The 20,975-nt window shown below is 35.8% G+C and overlaps 5 protein-coding genes across 6 annotated transcripts; 4 read left to right on the top strand and 1 right to left on the bottom strand.

Annotated features, from left to right (window-relative positions):
* The first annotated feature begins 236 nt into the window (after positions 1 to 236).
* LOC18023322 (myosin-binding protein 7) lies at positions 237 to 2,921 on the top strand. Its single transcript, XM_006407340.2, has 4 exons — positions 237 to 414; positions 523 to 2,067; positions 2,225 to 2,271; positions 2,492 to 2,921. The coding sequence occupies exons 2-4, from the start codon at positions 703 to 705 to the stop codon at positions 2,592 to 2,594; spliced, it is 1,515 nt and encodes a 504-aa protein (XP_006407403.1). The 5' UTR covers positions 237 to 414; positions 523 to 702; the 3' UTR covers positions 2,595 to 2,921.
* A 715-nt stretch (positions 2,922 to 3,636) lies between these two features.
* Positions 3,637 to 5,453, top strand: LOC18023323 (E3 ubiquitin-protein ligase PUB24). Its single transcript, XM_006407342.2, has 2 exons — positions 3,637 to 4,019; positions 4,279 to 5,453. Exons 1-2 carry the CDS (start codon positions 3,680 to 3,682, stop codon positions 5,343 to 5,345), a joined length of 1,407 nt encoding a protein of 468 aa, XP_006407405.1. The 5' UTR covers positions 3,637 to 3,679; the 3' UTR covers positions 5,346 to 5,453.
* Positions 5,454 to 5,536: 83 nt separating this feature from the next.
* LOC18023325 (T-complex protein 1 subunit eta) lies at positions 5,537 to 9,477 on the bottom strand. Its single transcript, XM_006407341.2, has 14 exons — positions 9,359 to 9,477; positions 9,020 to 9,280; positions 8,672 to 8,797; positions 8,389 to 8,592; positions 7,817 to 7,986; positions 7,594 to 7,729; positions 7,094 to 7,210; positions 6,862 to 6,981; positions 6,678 to 6,776; positions 6,497 to 6,586; positions 6,330 to 6,417; positions 6,145 to 6,233; positions 5,916 to 5,990; positions 5,537 to 5,825 (listed from the first exon to the last, which is right to left on the bottom strand). The coding sequence occupies exons 1-14, from the start codon at positions 9,371 to 9,373 to the stop codon at positions 5,739 to 5,741; spliced, it is 1,677 nt and encodes a 558-aa protein (XP_006407404.1). The 5' UTR covers positions 9,374 to 9,477; the 3' UTR covers positions 5,537 to 5,738.
* A 1,261-nt stretch (positions 9,478 to 10,738) lies between these two features.
* On the top strand, positions 10,739 to 12,672 carry LOC18023324 (syntaxin-121). Of its 2 annotated transcripts, XM_024159399.1 has the most exons (3): positions 10,739 to 10,827; positions 10,945 to 11,495; positions 11,976 to 12,672. In XM_024159399.1, the coding sequence occupies exons 2-3, from the start codon at positions 11,015 to 11,017 to the stop codon at positions 12,431 to 12,433; spliced, it is 939 nt and encodes a 312-aa protein (XP_024015167.1). In that variant the 5' UTR covers positions 10,739 to 10,827; positions 10,945 to 11,014; the 3' UTR covers positions 12,434 to 12,672. The 2 variants fall into 2 exon arrangements, with proteins under 2 accessions (XP_024015167.1, XP_006407406.1); XM_006407343.2 differs by having other exon boundaries at positions 10,762 to 11,495.
* A 4,437-nt stretch (positions 12,673 to 17,109) lies between these two features.
* LOC18023327 (agamous-like MADS-box protein AGL17) lies at positions 17,110 to 18,267 on the top strand. Its single transcript, XM_006407345.1, has one exon. The coding sequence runs from the start codon at positions 17,110 to 17,112 to the stop codon at positions 18,265 to 18,267; it is 1,158 nt and encodes a 385-aa protein (XP_006407408.1).
* Positions 18,268 to 20,975: the final 2,708 nt, after the last annotated feature.

Consider the following 20,975-nt stretch of genomic DNA (forward strand, 5'->3'; position numbering starts at 1 on the left):
CTTTTTTCTTAACAGGTAAAGACACGTCAGCTAAATAAAATCTTAGCCGTTAATCTCAACCCAAATGACCTCATCCTGAACGTTCATTCAGCATCGTCTCCTCGTTTCTACCAAAAATAACTTCTTTTGACTAAACATTGGCACACGAGACGAGAACACACACACAGAAAGATTACTCCTTGAAGGAAAAAACCCTTCACCGATTAATTTAGAAAAACAACCATAAAATCAATAAACCAGAAAATTATCAACCTTTTTACATAATTTGATTAATTATTCCGAATATTTTTCATTTTTAATTTACGCTTTGATTTTTTGGTTTCATTCTTCCGTTTTCTGGAGAATTATTCCCTGGAAACAGAAAATCTCGAGATTAGCTTTTACATTCCCTCCAGTTCCTGAGTCGCCAGAGAGGTAAGGCTTCGTTTTCGGATTCATCTTCTCTCTATCTCCATTGTGATATTGCGATTCGTGGATTGAAGTTTTGAGGATCTAATTGCTAGAAATGTGTGGTTATCGCAGAGAATTGGCTTCACCTTTCATTGTCATCCCCACAAGGCTGCAGCGGTTGTTTCGATTTCTTCTAATGATGCATCGCATGCAACAACCTCTAGGGCTTAGTGCGATTTAGGTCTCTCCCTGTTAGCTCTAGTTTCGATTTTCCCGGATAGTTTGTGAGAGAATCTTTGGATATAATCTCAGATGGAATTAGGAACGGTCTCTCCGTCCGGAGATCATATCAAATGTTGTGACTGTGGATGCGATTGTTCTCCAGATTCCTGGATTCGATCTGTGAAGAGACGACACGAGGAATTAGAGAGCCAGAAACGTTTCTCTATACCGGAGCTGGACGGCTTAGAGCTGCTTTCTAATCCCAAAGTCCATATCGAGAACGAAATTGAATTACTTCGCGAGACTGTTACCAGCCAACAGCAATCGATTCAGGAACTGTATGACGAACTCGAGAAAGAGCGGAATGCTTCATCATCAGCTGCTTATGAAACATTGGCTGTGATGCAGAGGTTGCAGAACGAAAAGGCTGAGCTTCAGATGGAACTCAGGCAATATAAGCTTTACGCCGAGGAAAAAATGGAACATGACCAGCAAGAGATCTTGGCATTGGAAGATCTCGTCTATCAAAGGGAGCAGACGATTCTGGCTCTTACTTGTGAAACTCAGGTTTATAAGCATAGGATGATGAGTTACGGGCTCACCGAGGCAGAAGCTGATGGTGACAGGAGCTTGCTTAGTCGTAACCCGAGCATCGATTCTGTATTTGACCCTCCTACAAATGACTACCCTCCATTGAAGTGCAATATCAATGAGAACCAAGATCCTCTGCAGGCTGATATCTACGTTGCAGATGATGAAAACTACCCACCAGCTGATTCGCCTCATGGGAGAGAGCATTTGAAGACGTTGGATCTAAGAATCAGCCAGATGGAGACAAGTCCTAGCTTTACTCAGTTGGATGGTGAGTTCCCGAGAGCGACAGGGCGGGATGTTTCAGAAACGTTAGTGGCTGGTCAGAGTCCTAGGCGTCAAAGACATTTTAGGAGGATTTCCACCGCTAGCTCAAGTTCACATTTGGGAGCATCTAAAGAAGTTAGACCTGATGTTTTTGTTGATTCCCCGAGGTTCGAAAGCAAAGTGGAAAATGTCTCATATACAGAGACTTGTGGTAAAGATGACTCATCGGATATAGGAGATGACATGAGCGATAGAGTTTATACCATTGACTCTGTCCATCACAGTGTGTCTCATAGTGGTGTAACTGAAGAGAAGCTTGAGGCTGAAACTTCCGATGGCAATTCGGTTTTCCCGAGAGAACAAAAGGATCTTGGTGATCCTCCTGATATAACGAAACTCTACATGAGGCTTCAAGCACTGGAAGCTGACAGGGAATCAATGAAACAGGCGTTTCTGTCTATGAGGACCGAAAACGCTCAAGCGGTACTGTTGAAAGAAATTGCTCTTCATTTATCAAAGGAAGTCGTCCCTCAACGAAGGTTGCCTTTACGGAAAGCATCCATTGCCGGGCCATTGACTTTTACGCCAGTCTTTAAGGTGATTTTGCTCTCTTAGTCCTAAACTTTTTGGGTTGTTATGATTCTTTACAGCACAACTTTTACTGGTAGGGAGCAACTTGTTCTAAAGCTTAGTCTTGTGTTTGCTACTGTATCTCACTCTCTGACTTGTTCCTTTGATTATTATCCTTATGCAGTGGATCACATCTTTTGTTTCCTGGAGAAGAAAGGCTCGTCGAAGCAAGTAAGTAGTCTGTCTCAAAATTTTGTTAGTTTCGGTTTCGCATATCTTATTGCACGAGAAAATCCTTGTAAAAACGTTGAACCAAAAATTAGAATCATCTCCTCCTTAGATATTCCAAACACAGAAACAGTGTTTCGCTTAATAGTTGGAAGTTAATGTTGGTATATAAGGAGCTGCTTTTGATACTAACACTCGTCTGTGTTCTAATGGAAATGAACAGGTACATGTTTGGGATGTCAGCAAATAACATCGGCCTGCAAATGGTTCTGGAAAAGGTCCCTCGTTCACGGAAATGGCGATGTCTCAGGAGCACGCAAGTGTGAAACAGACATAATCCTTTCAAGCAAAACGAAATCACTATCCTGACTTTAGAATTTCAAGCACATCATTGTCAAATACACTGATGAGTTGGATTTTTAAAAGTGTTGCCCAGAGTTTAAAACAAAAAATTGTGCGCCTTTCTCCAATTCCAACTGGGTCCTCTTTCTTGGGTTTCAGAGAAAATGTTTGTCCTATGCGTTTTTTTTTTCATTCTGTTTTCCCCAATATTTCTCAACTGTTTGTATAAAGAATGGGGTTGAAGAATGATTTGTAACTGAGTGGCTATACAATCTTTGTATGGCTTCTAAGATTTAGTTGTTTAATTGGTTTTTCCATATTCTGGAGGTCCATTTGATCATCATAATCTAGAAGTTGGGCTGCCATAATAACGAAAAAAAGAAAAGAAAAAAAAACTGTCGATCTCTGACATATATAGTTAGGAAGAACAAGATTGAATGTTCTACTTGTACCTTATAGAAGTCAGTCATATATGATGCGTACATATACCAGACAAAGCCATAAGGCTTAATATATTTAGGAAATGGACTTTTACGTCGTAGAAAACTAAAACTCCTATATATATTTGTTGACCTTAAAGTGAAACAAATATAAAACTACCTTCCCAAATATACCCAATCAGAAAGAACAAAATTTTAATTTCTTATCCTATATAAAATTGGGCATAAAATTTCAACTTTACTCCCGTACTTTAATATAAAAAAATTTAGCGATTTAAACATGTTAATAACCTAAAGAAATGAAAGTAGGAGAGAGCTTATATAAGAAAAAAATTGTAATATAAACTTATTTCATGCATGATTAATGAACTCATTGACATACAAAATATACACGTTATGTGTTTGATAGTGAAATGTTCTAAGTCTAATCACATACATTAGTGGAATTCAAAGCGAAGACCAGTCGACAAAAAGTCTGTCTAAGTAAACGCAGCCGCCACCTCTTACCTCCACCACTTATTTACTTCTTCATCTTCTTCATCTTTTTTTCTCCCTAATATTCTCGAGCTTCATCATCATTCTGTAATATACACGCATCTTTAATTATATTTAAAAAAAAAAAAAATCAAATGGATCAAGAAGAGGAGGAGATCGAGGTCCCTAAGTACTTTCTCTGTCCAATCTCACTAGAGATTATGAAAGATCCAGTCACAGCCGTTTCAGGCATAACTTATGACCGTCAAAGCATCGTAAAGTGGCTCGAGAAGGTCCCTTCTTGTCCCGTGACGAAGCTGCCTCTTCCTATAGACTCCGGTCTTACGCCTAACCATATGCTTCGCCGTCTGATCCAACACTGGTGCGTCGAGAACGCGACACGCGGCGTTGTCAGAATCCCTACGCCTAGAGCTCCTCCGGGGAAGCCTAACGTCATCGAGGAGATCAAGAATCTCGAAAAGTTTGGAGAAGAAGGTATTATCGGGTCGGGATTTTAAATAATCCGGTTTGGTCCGATTCGTTTTGTGTATTCGGTTTTGTGTGGCATAACTTTATGTTTGGTTTTGGTCCTTTTGGTTTTAAAAAAAGTATCAAAAACTGTAAGTATTTAATTACAAGAAAATTTAAATATGTTTCTCTATCGGTTCAGTTGGACGTACTTAAGTTCGGTTCGGTTTGTTTATTTAATACCGATCGTCTAAGATTAACATTTGGTTCGGTTTAAATTGGACAGCCTTAGGAAGAGAAGATACGTTGAAGAAGCTTGAAGTTTTGGCTATGGAGGGAGAGGGAAATAGGAGACTAATGTGTGAAGAAGGCGTGCATAGGTATTTGATCTTGTTCGTAGTCAAGTGTACGTGCGAAGAAGAAGAAGAGGAGGGGCGACGTCGTTTCAAAGAGCGGCTAGATGAGTCTCTGCGTCTTCTTCACTTGATCGGTGTTCCATTAAACGACGCAAGAACAATCTTGATCGAAAACGATCGAATCTTGGAATCTTTAACTTGTGTTTTACACCAACAAGACTTCCTCAACAAGGCGTACACAATTGTGCTGTTGAGGAACCTAACGGAAAATACTTCCTCTCACATCGTCGAGAGATTGAATCCCGAGGTTTTCAAAGGGATCATAGGTTTTCTCAAGGATGTAGCGAGTAGTTTCAATCGCATAAACCCTAGCGTGAGAGACACGGTACAATCATCAAACTCTAGCGTGAGACGTAAGGAACCATCAAAACTTGATCATAGATTGGTTATTAAACAAGCTCTGACTGCAGCGCTGATGATTCTTCTAGAGACCTCATCGTGGAGCCGGAACCGAACGATCCTTGTGGATCTCGGTGCAGTTTCCGAACTCATCGAACTCGAAATAAGCACAACCGGAGAGAAGAGAACTACAGAACTCGTGTTGGGAGTTTTGTCACGTTTATGTTGTTGCGCGGACGGTAGAGCTGAGATTCTTGCCCATAGAGGCGGGATTGCGATTGTAACAAAGCGGATATTAGGGGTTTCAACTGCAGCAGACGATAGAGCGCTCTCTATCCTAAGCACAGTGTCCAAATTCTCGCCGCAAAACGCAGTTGTGGAAGAGATGGTTTGCGTTGGGACGGTGGAGAAGCTTTGTTCCGTTCTAAGAGTGAACTGTGGTTTGAGCTTGAAGGAAAAAGCGAAAGAGATACTTAGAGATCATTTTGATGAGTGGAAGAAGTTTCCATGCATTGATGTAACTCTACTTACTAAGCTTCTAAGCTCTTCACCCAAAGATCTACTACTCACCGAGTCTAACTCAGAAGTTGGTGTTTAGCTTCTTTTTTTCCCCTGTAACTCAAATTAAGTATTTAATCTGCTGGACCCTCGAAACATATTTAAGTATGCATTTAATAAGAATTTAGAGCAATTTTTCTGCTATCATCAATATGATGATTGTATAAAATAGTTACAGATACATCACCAATTGAATTTTGTTACAGTGATTCATCCTCGTCATGATCCTGATTAAGCAAATAAAATTTCTTTAAGTGTACCAAAAACCACACTGAAATTTCACTTCCACAAATTGTATGGACGCCCAAACGGTATTCTAATTCAACAAACACAAACCCAACACTAGCTTTTTGATTTCAAGATCAAAATTCAACAAAACTAAAGTTTAGACAAGAAGAAGAAACCCACATGTTTGCCATTAAGAGAAAAAAACTTATCGCCTTCGCATACCACGGCCACGACCTCCACCGCGTCCTCTCCCCATAGCACCTGCGGCAGCTTCTCCTTGTGCGCTCTCAGACTGCATTTATTTAGATACAAATATCAATACAATCATATACACACACATTATCAAAACATACAAGAGTAAAGGAGGGCAAATGTTATTTACTTTAGGGTTCTTCACGGTTTCGTCCACACTAAGAATAAGGCAGGCTGCTTCAGTCGCAGCGTTTATAGCATTAATCTGCCACAACATAGGTAACCAACCCATCATCAATAAAGCTTTGCGTGATAGAGATATTCACACAAAATAGAACATTCCCAAGTCGACATTTTCATAACTGACAAAAGTCACATGAAGGAAAAATAGAGTAAAAGTTTATAGAATCTTGCCATACCTTCACAACTGCTGGTTCCCAGACGAAGTTAGCGTATGAATCTGCTATTCCACCAGTGTTAATGTCCACTCCATAAGAAGCTCCTTCACCTGTTAGAGCACAGATATGATCGCATGATAGAATGAGATTACGCCGCCTATCAAAAGATTACTACATGAAGCCTGTGATAGTAATAGAAGGCTCACCGCTTTGCATGGCGTGTTTTTGTCTTAATTTGTTCAGGACATCAGTTGCATCGAATCCAGCATTGTCGCATAATTGTCGTGGAATAACCTGTCGTACCACCGCAATTAGTGCAAATTCAAATCTTTAAGGCACAAAAACAAAGTATCCAAGCCAACCAAAAGTGTACCTCCAGGGCCTTTGCGTACGAGTTGATGAAAAGCTGAGACTTCCCAGCAATTGTTCGTGAATGCTGCCTCAGGTACTTGCTAATCTCCATCTACAACAAGGAGCAGTCACTTTCATTGTCGATGGTATGGACCTATGTACAAAATTTAAGAACTGAACCACGGTGGATGGAAGATACTCACATCTATAGCTCCACCTCCAGGAACAACAGTTGAGTTCTTCACAGCCCTTCTCACGATCATAATCGCATCATGTAAACTCCGCTCAGCTTCTTCAATAAACTGCCATAACATTTCAAAGGAAGTCATATATATATATATGCTGATTTTTTTTGTTTTCATGAAGTCTCCAGTATTTGATGTATACCTGATCAGCTCCACCACGGAGGACAATAGTTGCTGTACGTCCTGAAGGGCAGCCACTGAAGATGTTAAACCTCTCTCCACCAACTTGTTTTTCCTCGAATATTTCACAAGTTCCGAGAACCTGCAGAACATTAAAACCAATATCTGATTCAAAGGAACATAATCAACAGGTCACTGAAAGCTTGTAAGCATATCCAAATAGCAAGCAAAAAAAAAAATCATTTTTCACTAGCCTCGGTTATTATATTGTTAACACTTGTCTGAACTGTTCCTCCAGCTGCAGCAGCCACGCGATTAAGATCTTCCTCTGCTACACGGCCAGCGCAGAAAATATCACGATCTGCAAAATACTGCAAAAAAGGCAAACAGTCTTCAGTCAAATGAGTAAACACAGTCAAGCACTCTTGATTGATACGAAAATGAAACAACAAGATGCAAGGTACAGTTCTGAACAATATTGATTGAAAAGAGCAATGAATACTCATAGGTTTCTAAGGAAATATAATATCTTAATACACTGACAAATGGTAACTTTTAATTGCAACTTTGAAGTGTTGCACATGCATAATAGTCTTACACTTGCACGACCATTACCAACTACTGTAATCATGCCTCAAAGATGTCGAATGGTTTCTTACGAAATAAGATAAACGTCAATATCCAACCTGACAATGCAGGGAAAACATCCTTTGGTAGATGAAACCAAAAAATAAAACATAGGAAATCAACAAACCTGAGTCGCTAGATCACCAATAGCCAAGCGAGAAAGAACAACTTTAGCTCCACTTTCGACACACTTGTCTAGCTTGTCATAAATGATATTCCATTCTGCATCAACTATTGACTGGTACTGCGATGGATCTGACAGTCTGTTAACAAATGGGAGGAGCCAAGTCAAACAAGGCCAAAAGATTAATTGAAAGGAAAAATTTAACATAAAGAGCCAGAATTTCAACCTAATCTCAGCGTTTTCCTTCTCAGATTTCAACTCCAATTCGATGTTAAGCAGGAGAATTTTCGGATTAACAAACTTCTTTGGCTGTTGTTCGAAACCCGCGTACGAGAATGTCTTTTTGAAAGCTACACCATCAACTAGGAAAGAGTCTCGCATATTACCACCAGGAACCTGCATGGCAAACCATGACATTAGCTTAGAAGAATCTTGAACCTGGCTCTAAAGCACAAGTTAAGACAATCTTTATAGATGTGAATCATTTGGACTCTGTAGCACTATGCCCATTACTTCCCCAAATTTATTTAGAATTTGGAAATGAAATGCAGCGAACAGAGGAGGAATGTAGCAGACAGGCCAGTTGTGGTACATGATTGCAACTACAAAAATACTAAAACTGCTATCCTATTGGATTTTGCAAATCCATTAATGGGCAGAATTTAAGCCGCACGGTAAACAGAACATAACACAAGTAACTTAACACCCAATGCAAGGCCAATTTCTAAATAAACCTTTTCAGGATACTAAAGTATGAAACAAAAAATCAATACCAATGGAAAGAAAAGGAAGTCTTACCTTTTTGATCCCAATCAGATTTAGCCTGTCGTCATTCCCAATCGCCATAACAGCATCAACAACCATTGTAGAAAAAAACTCCTTTTCTCCACCAATAAGCTTAGAGGAAAGGGTGGTAGCAGCACATTTAGCCAACAAACCTTTCTTTTCCTCAACACTCTTCCCCTCAATGCTAACAGCGAGTTCTTTGACCTTCTCAATTGCCTAAATCGATAAAAATTGGTGATTAGAGCCACAGAAAATCAAAAACTTGCTGTTAAACTAACAAGAAGAAAATACAAACCAAAGTGCTTGCGGTGCGGTAACTTCTAATCAAATTCTGGGAGTGAACACCATCCTCGATAAATGGCTTGGCCTCCTTCAAAAACTCTGCTGCAAGAAGAACAACAGTGGTTGTCCCATCGCCGACCTAACCAACAAAAGCAGCAGCAGATAATTCAGAGTACATGAAACTCAATAATAAAGCATTCTAAGATCTGCATAGTGGATGACACTTCTAAATACAAGCACTGAAGATCCATAACGCGATCGGTGTCCAGCTCAATAAGCAATCAAAAATCCACATTCAAAAATTGTATTGGGATATTCTTTGAAAACCGAGATTGGGCCAAAAATTGAAAGCAAACAGTACCTCGGAATCTTGTGATTTGGCGATATCGACGAGGATCTTAGCGGCAGGATGGACAATGTCGAGAAGCTTCATGATGGTAGCACCGTCGTTGGAAATGGTGACGGATCCCTTATCGTCGTGGATGAGCTTGTCCATCCCTCGTGGCCCGAGCGTAGTCCGAACCACATCGCCAACCGCCGTGCAAGCGTTGATGTTGCTCACTAGCTGCGCTTTGCCCTGAGAAGTGTCCGTACCTTCCTTGAGCAGTATGATTTGCGGTTGCTACTCCCGGAAACCAACCAAAGTCAGTCAGTGTCAGAACAATAAATATATGCAAAGAGAGTGTAGATTACAACTTACCATCATCGACGCCATTGTAGATGCGTGAAAGAGCTACGGAGAAAAGGGAGAAATGGGAGTGAAGAGAGAGAGAGAGAGTTAGGGTTTAGTTTTAGTTAGGTCTCTTGTGTTCGTTCATATAGGAGCGACGAGATCGAGTAATGATTTTAGATGGACCGGCCGGTCGAACCGATGAAACTGCAACAACTTAGCGGATTATCCGATTCAGATTCATTTCACTTTTGGAACCCGGCATTTGTAACCCGATTTCAGAAACAGAAAAAAAAAAGACCCCATGAAATATAATTGTTTCTATTAAGACCATAGAAGAATCTAAAAGAACAATGCGAATATTTGTGATATGTTAACATAAATATGCAAAAAAGGATAAGCGAGGACTAAGGATTGGACAAATTAATTGAAGGGACTCGAAACAAAACACCAATATTTTATTAACGTTCATAGTAAAAAAATATATATTCTAAATCAATCGAACATTAGTTTTCCTTGGTTGTATATTAAAATGAGAGCTCAACTTCGGACACATTTACCAAGATAGGTTGTCTAATTTACTTTGCCTTAAGGTGTTAGTTGCAAACAATTACATTTTTTAGTTGACATTTAGTAGCAACAATATACATATATCTCTTAAGCTCCATCCAACTTATACACTGAAATAACTGAACTTGTATACAAAAGACATTGATTCTGTAATTATTGTAAAATGGTTTAAGTAGAAACTCATAAATCATAAACGCTAATTTTATCGGCCAAAGGTTGAAGTCGCTTCTTCTTCTCCATTGGAGGAGACGTGAGTCTGAGTTTCTGATTACTTGGGCCTCAATTCTGGCCAACGTTGAAAATTGGTTTCATTGATCTGGGCATTTAGGCTTCCGAGATTAGTTGGGAGTTCGCTTGAAAAACTGGGCCTAAGGGCATCTTGTATTTTTGTCGGCAAAGACATCTTGTATAGTTTTTTTTTTTTTTACATTTTCATGAAACTTCAATAGAAAAATCAGTTAATCAAAAGGAAAAACATTTCATCGTTTTGGTGTTTTACTTCAATGTTTTTTATCCTAGAATGCCATTTCTAGTTTTGCTCCTTTTTGTTTTTAATTAATACGAACTGAGAAAACTTTCCCACCAATCAGGTTAAGGTGTACTACACTACGAATAAACTTACATTAATTTGATATTGTTAGATTAATTCATCAAATATATACAGGTGCTTGTCGATTATATGTATAAGCAAAGGTAATTAGTGCGTCTTTCTAGTTTTTACCCAACGTAGACGCCACACGCTTTCACTATCAGCTTTCCTTCTCCGCCATCGTTACTTACTCAGAAGCTTCCAAGTCAACTATGGAGACTTCCTTCTTAGTCTTCTCTCTCCTCTCTTTGATTGACCTCTTCTCCTAAACCTTTTGGACTTTTCGTCTCTCTCTCTATATACCTTCTTCCGTCGTTCAATAAACCGTGTCATTGAATCAGTACGACTTTCTTCTTTCCTTATTAAGTATTTCCGTTGATCGATTCCGATCTTAATTTCTCTCTCTCCCTCCCTCTCTCTATATTTTTGATTTTGCGATGAACGATCTGTTTTCCAGCTCATTCTCTCGCTTCCGCAGCGAACCATCCCCTCGCCGAGACGGCGCCGGAGGCGGCGGCGGAGTTCAGATGGCTCACCCAGCGGGATCAACCGGCGGTGTGAACCTCGACAAGTTCTTCGAAGACGTGGAATCTGTGAAAGAGGAGTTGAAGGAGCTAGATCGGCTCAACGAAACACTCCAATCGTGTCACGAGCAGAGCAAGACGCTTCACAATGCCAAAGCCGTCAAGGATCTCCGCTCCAAGATGGACGCTGACGTCGGAGTTGCTCTGAAGAAGGCGAAGATGATCAAGGTTAAACTCGAAGCTCTCGATCGCTCCAATGCCGCTAATCGGAGCCTCCCTGGTTGTGGACCCGGATCCTCCTCCGATCGAACCCGGACGTCTGTCCTCAATGGTCTGAGGAAGAAATTGAAGGATTCCATGGACAGTTTCAACCGCTTGAGGGAGCTTATCTCGTCCGAGTATAGAGAAACTGTACAGAGGAGGTACTTCACCGTCACCGGCGAGAATCCTGATGAGGGAACCCTAGATCGACTCATTTCTACTGGTTAGTTCAATCGTTTATTCCACTTGGTCCTTTGCAATTTACTATATGAAGAACCAGAATTCAACTACTGCAATCATCGTCGAAGTTATACATAGTTTAGTGTTCAAGATGAATGCTCTTTGAGTTTAGTTGGATGCTAATGGATTAACACATGATGAACAATTCGTTGCCTATTAGTTTCAGGATACTGATTCAAGCCTTCTTTGCTCTCATTGATCTTTCAGCATTCATAACTTAATCAGAACTATAGCTTCAGATTTTGCTTTTGTATTCAGAATCTACCAAACCAGAACAGATTACGAAGAACAGTAACTTCACATATTGCATTAGATTATGAACATTGATTTGTAGCAGAAGTACATCATTAGTTGCTTAGACCTGGAACTGAAAAGAAGCTTGATCTCAGAAAACTTAGACATGTTCGTAGATGAGTGGTGTGTAACAAACATTTGGGGGTTTTTTTCCACTGTTTTGTTGCAGGAGAAAGTGAGAGATTCTTGCAGAAAGCTATACAAGAACAAGGAAGAGGAAGGGTCTTAGACACCATTAACGAGATCCAAGAAAGGCATGACGCGGTTAAAGACATTGAAAAGAACCTTAAGGAGCTTCACCAGGTGTTTCTAGACATGGCTGTGCTGGTCGAGCACCAGGGAGCTCAGCTGGATGACATAGAGAGCCACGTGGGCCGAGCCAGCTCCTTTATCAGAGGCGGTACTGACCAGCTACAAACCGCTCGAGTTTACCAGAAGAACACCCGTAAATGGACATGTTACGCTATTATCATTCTCATCATCATCATAATTGTTGTGGTTCTTGTTGTTGTTAAACCATGGGAGAGCAACGGAGGTGGCGGTGGTGGAGGAGGAGGAAATCAGCCAAATTCAGGTCAAGGGACACCACCAAGTCCTCCTCAGGCAAGGCGTCTTCTATTGCGTTGAAGTGAGTTTCGAAATTTGCAAATATATTCTTTGTTTGGAAAACCTTTAATCAAACCAGCTTTGTGTTTCTATTTTCTACGGCTGGCTATGTTGTTGATCGCCCTTTTATATGATTTTTGTGGAAGAATTTAAAAATTTGGCTTAGATGAGAAAATTAATAGACAATTCTCTTTGTATCTATATCTTTGTTGCGATATGACTTCTTTTTTTTTCCTTTTTTATGTGATTTCACGGTTTAACGTTCTTGTTTTATTTGGTTGAAGTATTTGAGCATTTGGAACCTAACGAGGTATCAATCGCTAACACACACAAAAAAACTAATTAGTCTTTTCATTTAATTATCCTTTTGGTAGCAAACAAAATGTGGGTGTATTTTGTAATGAAGTTTGTGAATTAAAATAAGACTATTGCTTCTTACATCTTTTTGATTTCATATCTTAACTATTGTTTGATAATATTTGTAAAAGCATTTTGTGAGGAGCTAATCTGAATTCATGAACAAACAAAAGTAAACTGAAACACAATAGAACACATGAAACAAATAATCGTTTTCTTTTGAATGTCATCAAACACACACTCATAAAAGACAAATAAGAGTTGCATAATGTTATTTTATCCAATCTTCTTATAGAAAATGTAAAACATACATTTCATCCAAGTTAAGACAATTTAACAATTTGGTAAATTTTCTGATTTAGGATTTATGTATAGATGTTATAGTAAAAAAAAAAAAGGAGATCGATTAGGGTTGCTAAAAAACGAGAAACACAAAGTAATGGTTTGAGTGCTTAATTATAAAAAATTACCATGTCAAACCAAAGCTAAATTGGTTCCGCCTTTAATATATCAAAATATGGTTTAGTTAATTTGATGTCTAAATCATATTGTGTTAATACAAAAATAAAAAAGTAAACACGGGTATCATCTAGTTAAAATGATAATAGCAATTATGAGAGATTCTTTCGCTATATAATACATTCTCAAGAAATTACAGAAAAGTATAAAACCAAAATAAGATAAATTAACTGATCTTCAAGATTATGCAATATTTATTAGCTAGGTAATGGACGAAAGTGTGGATATCGTACCTACACAAGTAAAACAAAGCAAAACCAACATATTTATAATTTAAACGTATTTAAACTTATTTAGAATTTAAGATACTATAACTTACAAGTCACACTGTGAAATTATGTTAAAAACACTTATAACTATAACTATAAATAGTAGACTAACGTGCGCTATTAGAATGTTTTCTACAAAAATAAAAAATAAAGAATGATATTGGTTGTATACGTTAAAATCAACTCCGTTAGATTTATTGAGTTTAAATCTATATTTAATACTATCAAATATTTCATTGCGAATATATTTTTTATTATTGGTACATGTGTAATTAAGTTAAATGTTTTTAACGTAATTTTTTTGAAGTAAAAAATATATGGGTTTAGTACTATCAAATACATAATAATAATTTTAAAAAAGATTGAATCTATACATTATTAATAGAAAAAATATTTTACTTAACAAGTGTGCTTAATAAAAAATATAACTCTTGTTATATAGGATTGACTAATTTTAAATTCGTATGAACTTCTATTTATTTTTTGTATAATTAGTATATTGATGAAGCCCATCGAGGGCAAATACAATAGTACAAGTTTATAGGGCCTTATAAGTTTTTAGCCCAACCCATACAAGAGACACTTTACAACGTGACACTGACACATCATCACCACACGTTAGTTACCATTGAAACTTGTCCTCGGATAATTTCGTATGATAAAATGACTTCTTTTTTTGTCGTTGATAATGTTATTTCTATCAGTCTTATTTTCTTTCAACCAATTTTAGATCTTCTAAATTTAAAAGTTTTTTTTAAAAGATAAAAGACTTTACAAAGTCAAAGAATCTAATGTTATGTGGAACCTAACATAAGACAATAGATATCATCAATAAATGGCTAAAAAAACCCACACTTCTCCTTCACTCGTTTCCATTTCGGTGTTGTTTCGGAGAAAAAATAAAAACAATAAACATTGTAAATGTAACTACAATAAATGAATGAGGATCGTCGAAATAAAATAATTATGATTGTCAAATGGATCACCAGAATATGGAAAACCCAATAAAACAATTAAACTCTAACTCGTGTGGTCTTTGGTTACGCAAAACAACAAGCCGTTGCAGTGAAACACTTTAGATATATCTCGATTTGGTTGAGCTTAGCTATCTGTTTTATAGATATTAGACGACCATCAATATTATTATTAGAGCCCTCGTCTTCCTCACGTATTCCGTTGAGATCGAATCTCAAGGAACAAACTCTATAATCCGACATCATGAATCCCATAAACTGCCTTGCTGCTACTGCTTTACCAACAATCTCATGTTTTGATAAACCGTTCCATTGTTTGCATGTACATCTTACTTCTCCAACAGATGTAATCGGAACTTTAGAGAATATCTCTCCGACCAATTCTCGGGAAATATCAGAAATCGTTGTCATTGTTTGAAACAGATCGAGAAATTAGGGTTCTTTAACTTTTCATGCTTGCCTACTCGCTTATATATATACATTAGGTTACATATATTATATATATATCACACACAAGACAGAGTCTTCCCCTCCAAAAAAAAAACTATTTCTGTGTGGCTTTCAATTATTTTCTTTTTCTTTAATTCCAGATAAATTAAAATGTGGTTTCTGATCTGAGTCACACATGAAACTGAAAGTAATTAAAGTAACTACATATGTCATATGTGTATATATAACTACTATGAAGTCGAATAAAAAGTATAATTGTTGATTTGTCAATGTTATATACACGCCAATCAAGCGCACTGATATTAAATTTACCGCTTGACATACTAGTCAAATCCACTAGTATTAAATTTGCCGTACGACTACACCGCAGCAATCATGAAATTGCTTAAACCATAATTATTAAACTGAACATTTTACTCCATAAATACATTTGGTTTAATTATAGCTTCCTAATCGTCCTGACCGACTCTTATCATCAAAATATCATGCATCCATGGTGGTCCTAAGCTCCTCGAATTGCGTCCCTATTGGATGCATCGGTGGATTGCGAAGAGGAGGATGCTGCACAAAATCTAGTCTCTTCCTTAAATGCATGATCTTATCCTTTGAGAAAGAGAGCAACTCATCGATCTCATTCAAATTACGATCACCACTTAGTTGCACCATGACCTGATCGATCACATTATTCATGTTCTTCTGCTGATAAACCCTCCTTGTCTTCTCCTTCAGGTATGACTACAGAGTCATCTCATTCTTCTTCTTCTTCTCCAACTCCGGTAAGGCAAAGAATTCGTCTAGGAGATCACGAGCGCCTCAACAGATGGCCACACCAGTGGCTCAGCGTCGTTAGGGCTGAACATGATCAGACAGCCTTCACATCACACAATATGGTTAGTTCTCTTACCTTATTCACTAACCAAGTAACCAGCTCCTTTTCTTCAAACTTGTTGCACTTGAGTTTTCATTCGCCACCCATGCAAGTTTTACCTTTTTTTTCTTGTCATCATCACTCTTGATTTTGATCACTCTTTTTCTTAGTTTTATTTGTTTTGTTGGGTGTGTGAGAAGATGTATTGCACTTGTGGGTCTATTTAAATATGGTTAAAACATAGAGATAAGGTGTAGTTTAGTTAAAAATAAATAACGCACGAAAATAAAATTTACAGTTTAAAAATATACTATTCTTTATTATTTTTTTTCAAAACAATAATACCGTTTTATAATCACGATGTAAAATGAAAATATCAAAATAGACAGTATTTAAATTTCATTTAAATGAAAGTGACGTAAATCCAAAAGTCAGATGTTTGTAGGATCGTATAGAAGTTATAATTTGCTATTTACTTCGCCTGAAAATTGCCAAAACAATGGTTATATTTAATCTGGTAACAAAACAATTCTGATGAAACGCATGAGTGAGATAATAGTACGTGATATCATTGTTCAAAAGAATCTTGAAATGGTGTAGTCAACATTTAGTTTCCAAATGTTTTGATGCACAAAGGGAAATGATAGGTCAATAAAATTATATGCATTACAGAACAATGAATTAAATCATAAATTCAGTGTATTGACTATGACCACAGATTTACATTATTCTTCCATATATTTGGAGAGAAGTTCTTTTCAAATATATGGAATTTTTTTTTTAAAACGAAAATGATTCAATTTATTTTCAGTCTGTTTTGAAGTTGATTAAGTTCCTTTTGATATTTGAAAGATAACTATTTGAACCATATTAATGTATATTTTCAATTTTTGGATTAATATTTTTATCTCGGTTTATATCAAATAGATTCAGATTTATATAGAGAAAATTCTATAAACAAATTTTAACTAAATTTTGATAAACTTTTAAATTTTAATATGATAATAATAATTATCCACCTGAAACTCAATGAAAAGTATTCAAACTAAAAAATTACTTCGCATTTAATATATATGATACGATAATAAATGTTCAGTACTATTCAAACAAATAGTATTCAACTTTACATCTTTACAGATCCTTGATTATCTCTTTGTTTCAACTCTGCTTAAATAAACCCCCAATTGCAATATTTTTCTTCACACAACCAACAAAAAAACTAAAACTCATAAAGAGAGAGGTCAAAATCTAAGAGTGTTCATGACAAGGAAAAAGATAAGACTTGCATGGGTGGAGAATGAAAACTCAAGAGCAGTAAGTTTGAAGAAAAGAAGGTTAGGCTTAGTGAAAAAGGTAAGAGAACTAACCATATTGTGTGATGTAAAGGCTTGTATGATCTTGTTCAGCCCAGATGAGGTCGAACCAATGGTGTGGCCATCTGTTGCGGCGGCCCGTGATCTCCTAGACGAATTTTCTGCCTTACCGGACGTCGTGAAGAAGAAGAAAGAGACTAGTCTCGAGTCATACCTCAAGGAGAAGACAAGGAAGATTCATGAGAAATTGAAGAAGAGTCACAAGAAGAACACGGAGTATGTGATTAATCAGCTGATGATGCAACTACGTCGTGGTCGGGAAATTGCTGATCTTGACTTGAGTGAGATCTATGGGTTGTTATCTTTCTCAAAGGATAAGATCATGCATTTTAGAAAGAGGCTAAATCTCGTGCAGCGTCCTCCTCTTCGCGAGCCACCGATGTATCCATTTGAGGCGCAATCCGAGGAGCTTAGGACTACCGCAAATGATATTTTCACCATAAGAGGCGGTCAATACAATGAGGGGGCTATGAACATTGATGAAGCAGCCAAAAGGATTAGCATTGGCACTGTAAGGGAGAATCAAAGTCATTATTTGATGGATCAATGGATTTTCCCATCTTCTGAACCGCCTATCCCTCAAGGCCACCAGCAAATCGGGATGGGAGTGGCATCTTACAACGCAAATCCAGTCACTACTAGATGTTATCTTGCGTACCAAGGAAGCAGTAGCATCAGAAACCCTAATTTGGAGATGGAGCCGATTGGTCCACCAGCGACGACCTTCCATGGTTTGGTTGGGTCAGTCTCACAACCATTACAGCTTAATCATAACATGAACAATAATCCAATCATGGCTATGAGTCAACCAAGGCAATACCCTTTTGATAGCATGAGCCGTCAGCTCGGAGTGAAAGAGGAAGGGAGCAACATTAACAATGGAGATTCACAATTTCACTGGAGTAGCAACACGATGACGACCAACGATGGTCTCCATCAAGAGCCACCACCACCGAATGAAGCAACCGCCGGCGAAGGCAATGTTGATGCGACGTCGTTTGATGTCAATAGGGTTTGGCCGGGAAATAACAGTCATCATTTCTAGAATTTTAGTTAGTGTTGTGTTCAAGTCTTGTTCGAATCTCTTGGAAGTGTGTTTGTTTACCTTTTATCTTGTCATTTTTATTTTTACAAATAGTCGTTGGTTATTTCGTTGAGTTAATTCAACCGAGTTCTCTTTGATAAAACTCAGAACCTTGTTATTTCTTAAAATAAATTATCATTTTTATTAATCTCTTTATATTTTAAAACAACCAGACTTTTAGTTTAGAAAAGCTTTGAATATTAAAACTTCGAAACGGTGATTTGGTTTGGCTAATTTGAAATCTTATATATATATACTAATAAAAGTTGAAGCTAAATGCATCTAAGAGTGTCCACGTAAGATTTAAGAAATCAATTTAATTGGTCCACATCAACATTCAAAAATAAGGAAAATTTACATATTTCAAAAATAAGGAAAATTTACATATTGTAATATTATTGCTGAAAAAAGAAAATAAGAAAGTGTCCACATAAGATTTAAAAAATCAATTTTATTGGTTCACATCAACATTCAAAATTAAGGAAAATTTACAAATTGTAATATTATTGCTGAAAAAAGAAATTAAGAAAGTTTATTGGTCCTATAATTTTTTTATTAGTCTACCTCAACATTGAGAATTGAAAATTTTCAAAATTCTATTATTGTTTTTAAAATAAAGAAATTATATATAAAATTCATAATTAATTTGAGCCAAAAAAGTAAACATAATTGATATCCAAACTTAGATTTATATGAAATCAAATACGAAAACCAACATGATGAAATTCCTCAAGTTATTAATTACAGAAACCAAAAAGATTTAATTGGGGAAAAATGTTCTTCCTAATAATAAAACACTAAAATAAATAATATTAAAATAGGAAATTTTTAATGTAAATTAGATATCTACACACATATATTTAGAGACTTTTACATTAGCATCCAATTTTTTGTCACATAATTATAATAATTTTTAAGTTTTTTTTCCTATGTGTGCAACCATGTAAAATAAACAAAAACAAAAGATAGAGTAAGGTTTCACTAAAAAATAGTCATTACAACGTAAAAGAACTAACTTGACTAAACTATATGTTTAACTATTAGCTAAATTACAAAGAATATAAAAAATATAAATAAAGCCACTACAAGAACAAACTTGACTAAACTATATGTTTAATTATTAGCTAAATTATAAAAAATATGAAAGGAGATTTAAACAAAGGCACTACAAGCCGCTTTTATATTGAAAAAAAAATCGCAAAATCTCCAAAGTTTGGCCACAAATTTGAGAAGAATGATAAATTTCAAGCAATCCAAGAAACATGTCAAGTGATTGATACTCGACATTTTTGAAAAACCAAGCACTAAAATAGAAAAAAGAACATAGCGGAGGAGACTGAAGTATCTGAGGAAAATTTTTGAAATGACATAACATCTGAATGGGTTTTAACAACCCAACATGAACCACAAAAGTAACAATTAGCTGAGCAAACAGCATCCGAATACATTCGGTAAGCCTTGAAACAAAGATGAGAGGCTAAAATCACTTGCCGCAACAAACCTCTTCTAAGATTTTCCAGTTTTGATTTCTAAATCTATTACTAATAAAAGTTAAAACTATATGTCTCTAAGAATGTCCATATATGATTTAAAAGTTTAATTCTATTAGTCCACATCAATATTTAAAATTTAGGAAATTTTTAAATTTTTAAATTATATTGTTAACAAAAAAATATATTTAAAGAAAAATAAAAGTTAAAGCTATATGCCTCTAAGGACATCCACATAAGATTTAAAAGGTCAATTTTATTATCCACATCAATAACTAAAATTAATTTTTTTCTAAATTATAAACATTATTGATACTAAATAATATAGGAAAAATTGTTAATTAAAATTATTCTATTATTAATGATAGCTAAAGCTATATTATTTTCAGAGCATCCACAACAGCATTTAAAATTTTATTTTTATTCGTATATATTAAAATTATAAATTAAAAAGTTTTATAATTCTATTATTATGATTAAAAAAACATATGAAAAAATAAAGAAATCTCTATTATAAAAAAAAAACAACATGATATTAAAATCTCCATTACCAATGTTTAAATCACAAATTTAATTTATTATCTATAAAAAAAGATATGCTACTTATACAAGTTTAAGTTACTTGATTTTAAAGGTTTTCATGTAGAATTTTAAATAACTAAAACTTATGATGTATATTCATCTAATTTTTTCACATATGCAAAACATATTATCAAAATATGTAATATTTTTTTCTCATGTAATATATTTTTGCAAAAATGATCAAAAAATTTACATTTTATATATCCAATTTGGAATTCAATATATTAATGTATGAGTTCTTAGTTTTGAGTTGTTTGATTTGTTTTATTTTTATAAATTTGTATGTAATAAATTGTACTGGTTTTGTCTACTTAATTACAATTAGAAGTTAGAATGAATATGATGAAACTAAATATACTCATACAAAAATTATTAAAATAAATAAATATAATAGATTCATTGAAAAAACAGACATAACAAGAATAAAAATGAAGAAGATGAAAAAACAATTTCATTCTCATTAGAAGAGATGACATATAATCACTGAAAACTTATTTAAAAATTTACACTACCAATTGACATAAATATATTTATTCACAAATTTTGTGTGATTTTATTCATTTCATATTCGATTATTGTTTTGGTATCAAATTTAAA

The sequence above is a fragment of the Eutrema salsugineum genome, unplaced genomic scaffold (genome assembly GCF_000478725.1).
Source record: "Eutrema salsugineum unplaced genomic scaffold, Eutsalg1_0 scaffold_13, whole genome shotgun sequence".
NCBI lineage: Eukaryota > Viridiplantae > Streptophyta > Magnoliopsida > Brassicales > Brassicaceae > Eutrema > Eutrema salsugineum.

Excerpts from the sequence above, each read along its gene's own strand:
- LOC18023322 (XM_006407340.2), top strand. The coding sequence starts at position 703 with ATGGAATTAGGAACGGTCTCTCCGTCCGGAGATCATATCAAATGTTGT. Across the intron at positions 2,068-2,224 it reads CTTTTACGCCAGTCTTTAAG|TGGATCACATCTTTTGTTTC; the intron begins GTGATTTTGCTC and ends ATCCTTATGCAG. Across the intron at positions 2,272-2,491 it reads AGAAAGGCTCGTCGAAGCAA|GTACATGTTTGGGATGTCAG; the intron begins GTAAGTAGTCTG and ends GGAAATGAACAG.
- LOC18023323 (XM_006407342.2), top strand. The coding sequence starts at position 3,680 with ATGGATCAAGAAGAGGAGGAGATCGAGGTCCCTAAGTACTTTCTCTGT. Across the intron at positions 4,020-4,278 it reads CGAAAAGTTTGGAGAAGAAG|CCTTAGGAAGAGAAGATACG; the intron begins GTATTATCGGGT and ends TAAATTGGACAG.
- LOC18023325 (XM_006407341.2), bottom strand. Across the intron at positions 8,798-9,019 it reads CCAAATCACAAGATTCCGAG|GTCGGCGATGGGACAACCAC; the intron begins GTACTGTTTGCT and ends TTTGTTGGTTAG. Across the intron at positions 6,777-6,861 it reads TCCGTGGTGGAGCTGATCAG|TTTATTGAAGAAGCTGAGCG; the intron begins GTATACATCAAA and ends ATGTTATGGCAG.
- LOC18023324 (XM_006407343.2), top strand. The coding sequence starts at position 10,925 with ATGAACGATCTGTTTTCCAGCTCATTCTCTCGCTTCCGCAGCGAACCA. Across the intron at positions 11,496-11,975 it reads AGATCGACTCATTTCTACTG|GAGAAAGTGAGAGATTCTTG; the intron begins GTTAGTTCAATC and ends GTTTTGTTGCAG.
- LOC18023327 (XM_006407345.1), top strand. The coding sequence starts at position 17,110 with ATGACAAGGAAAAAGATAAGACTTGCATGGGTGGAGAATGAAAACTCA.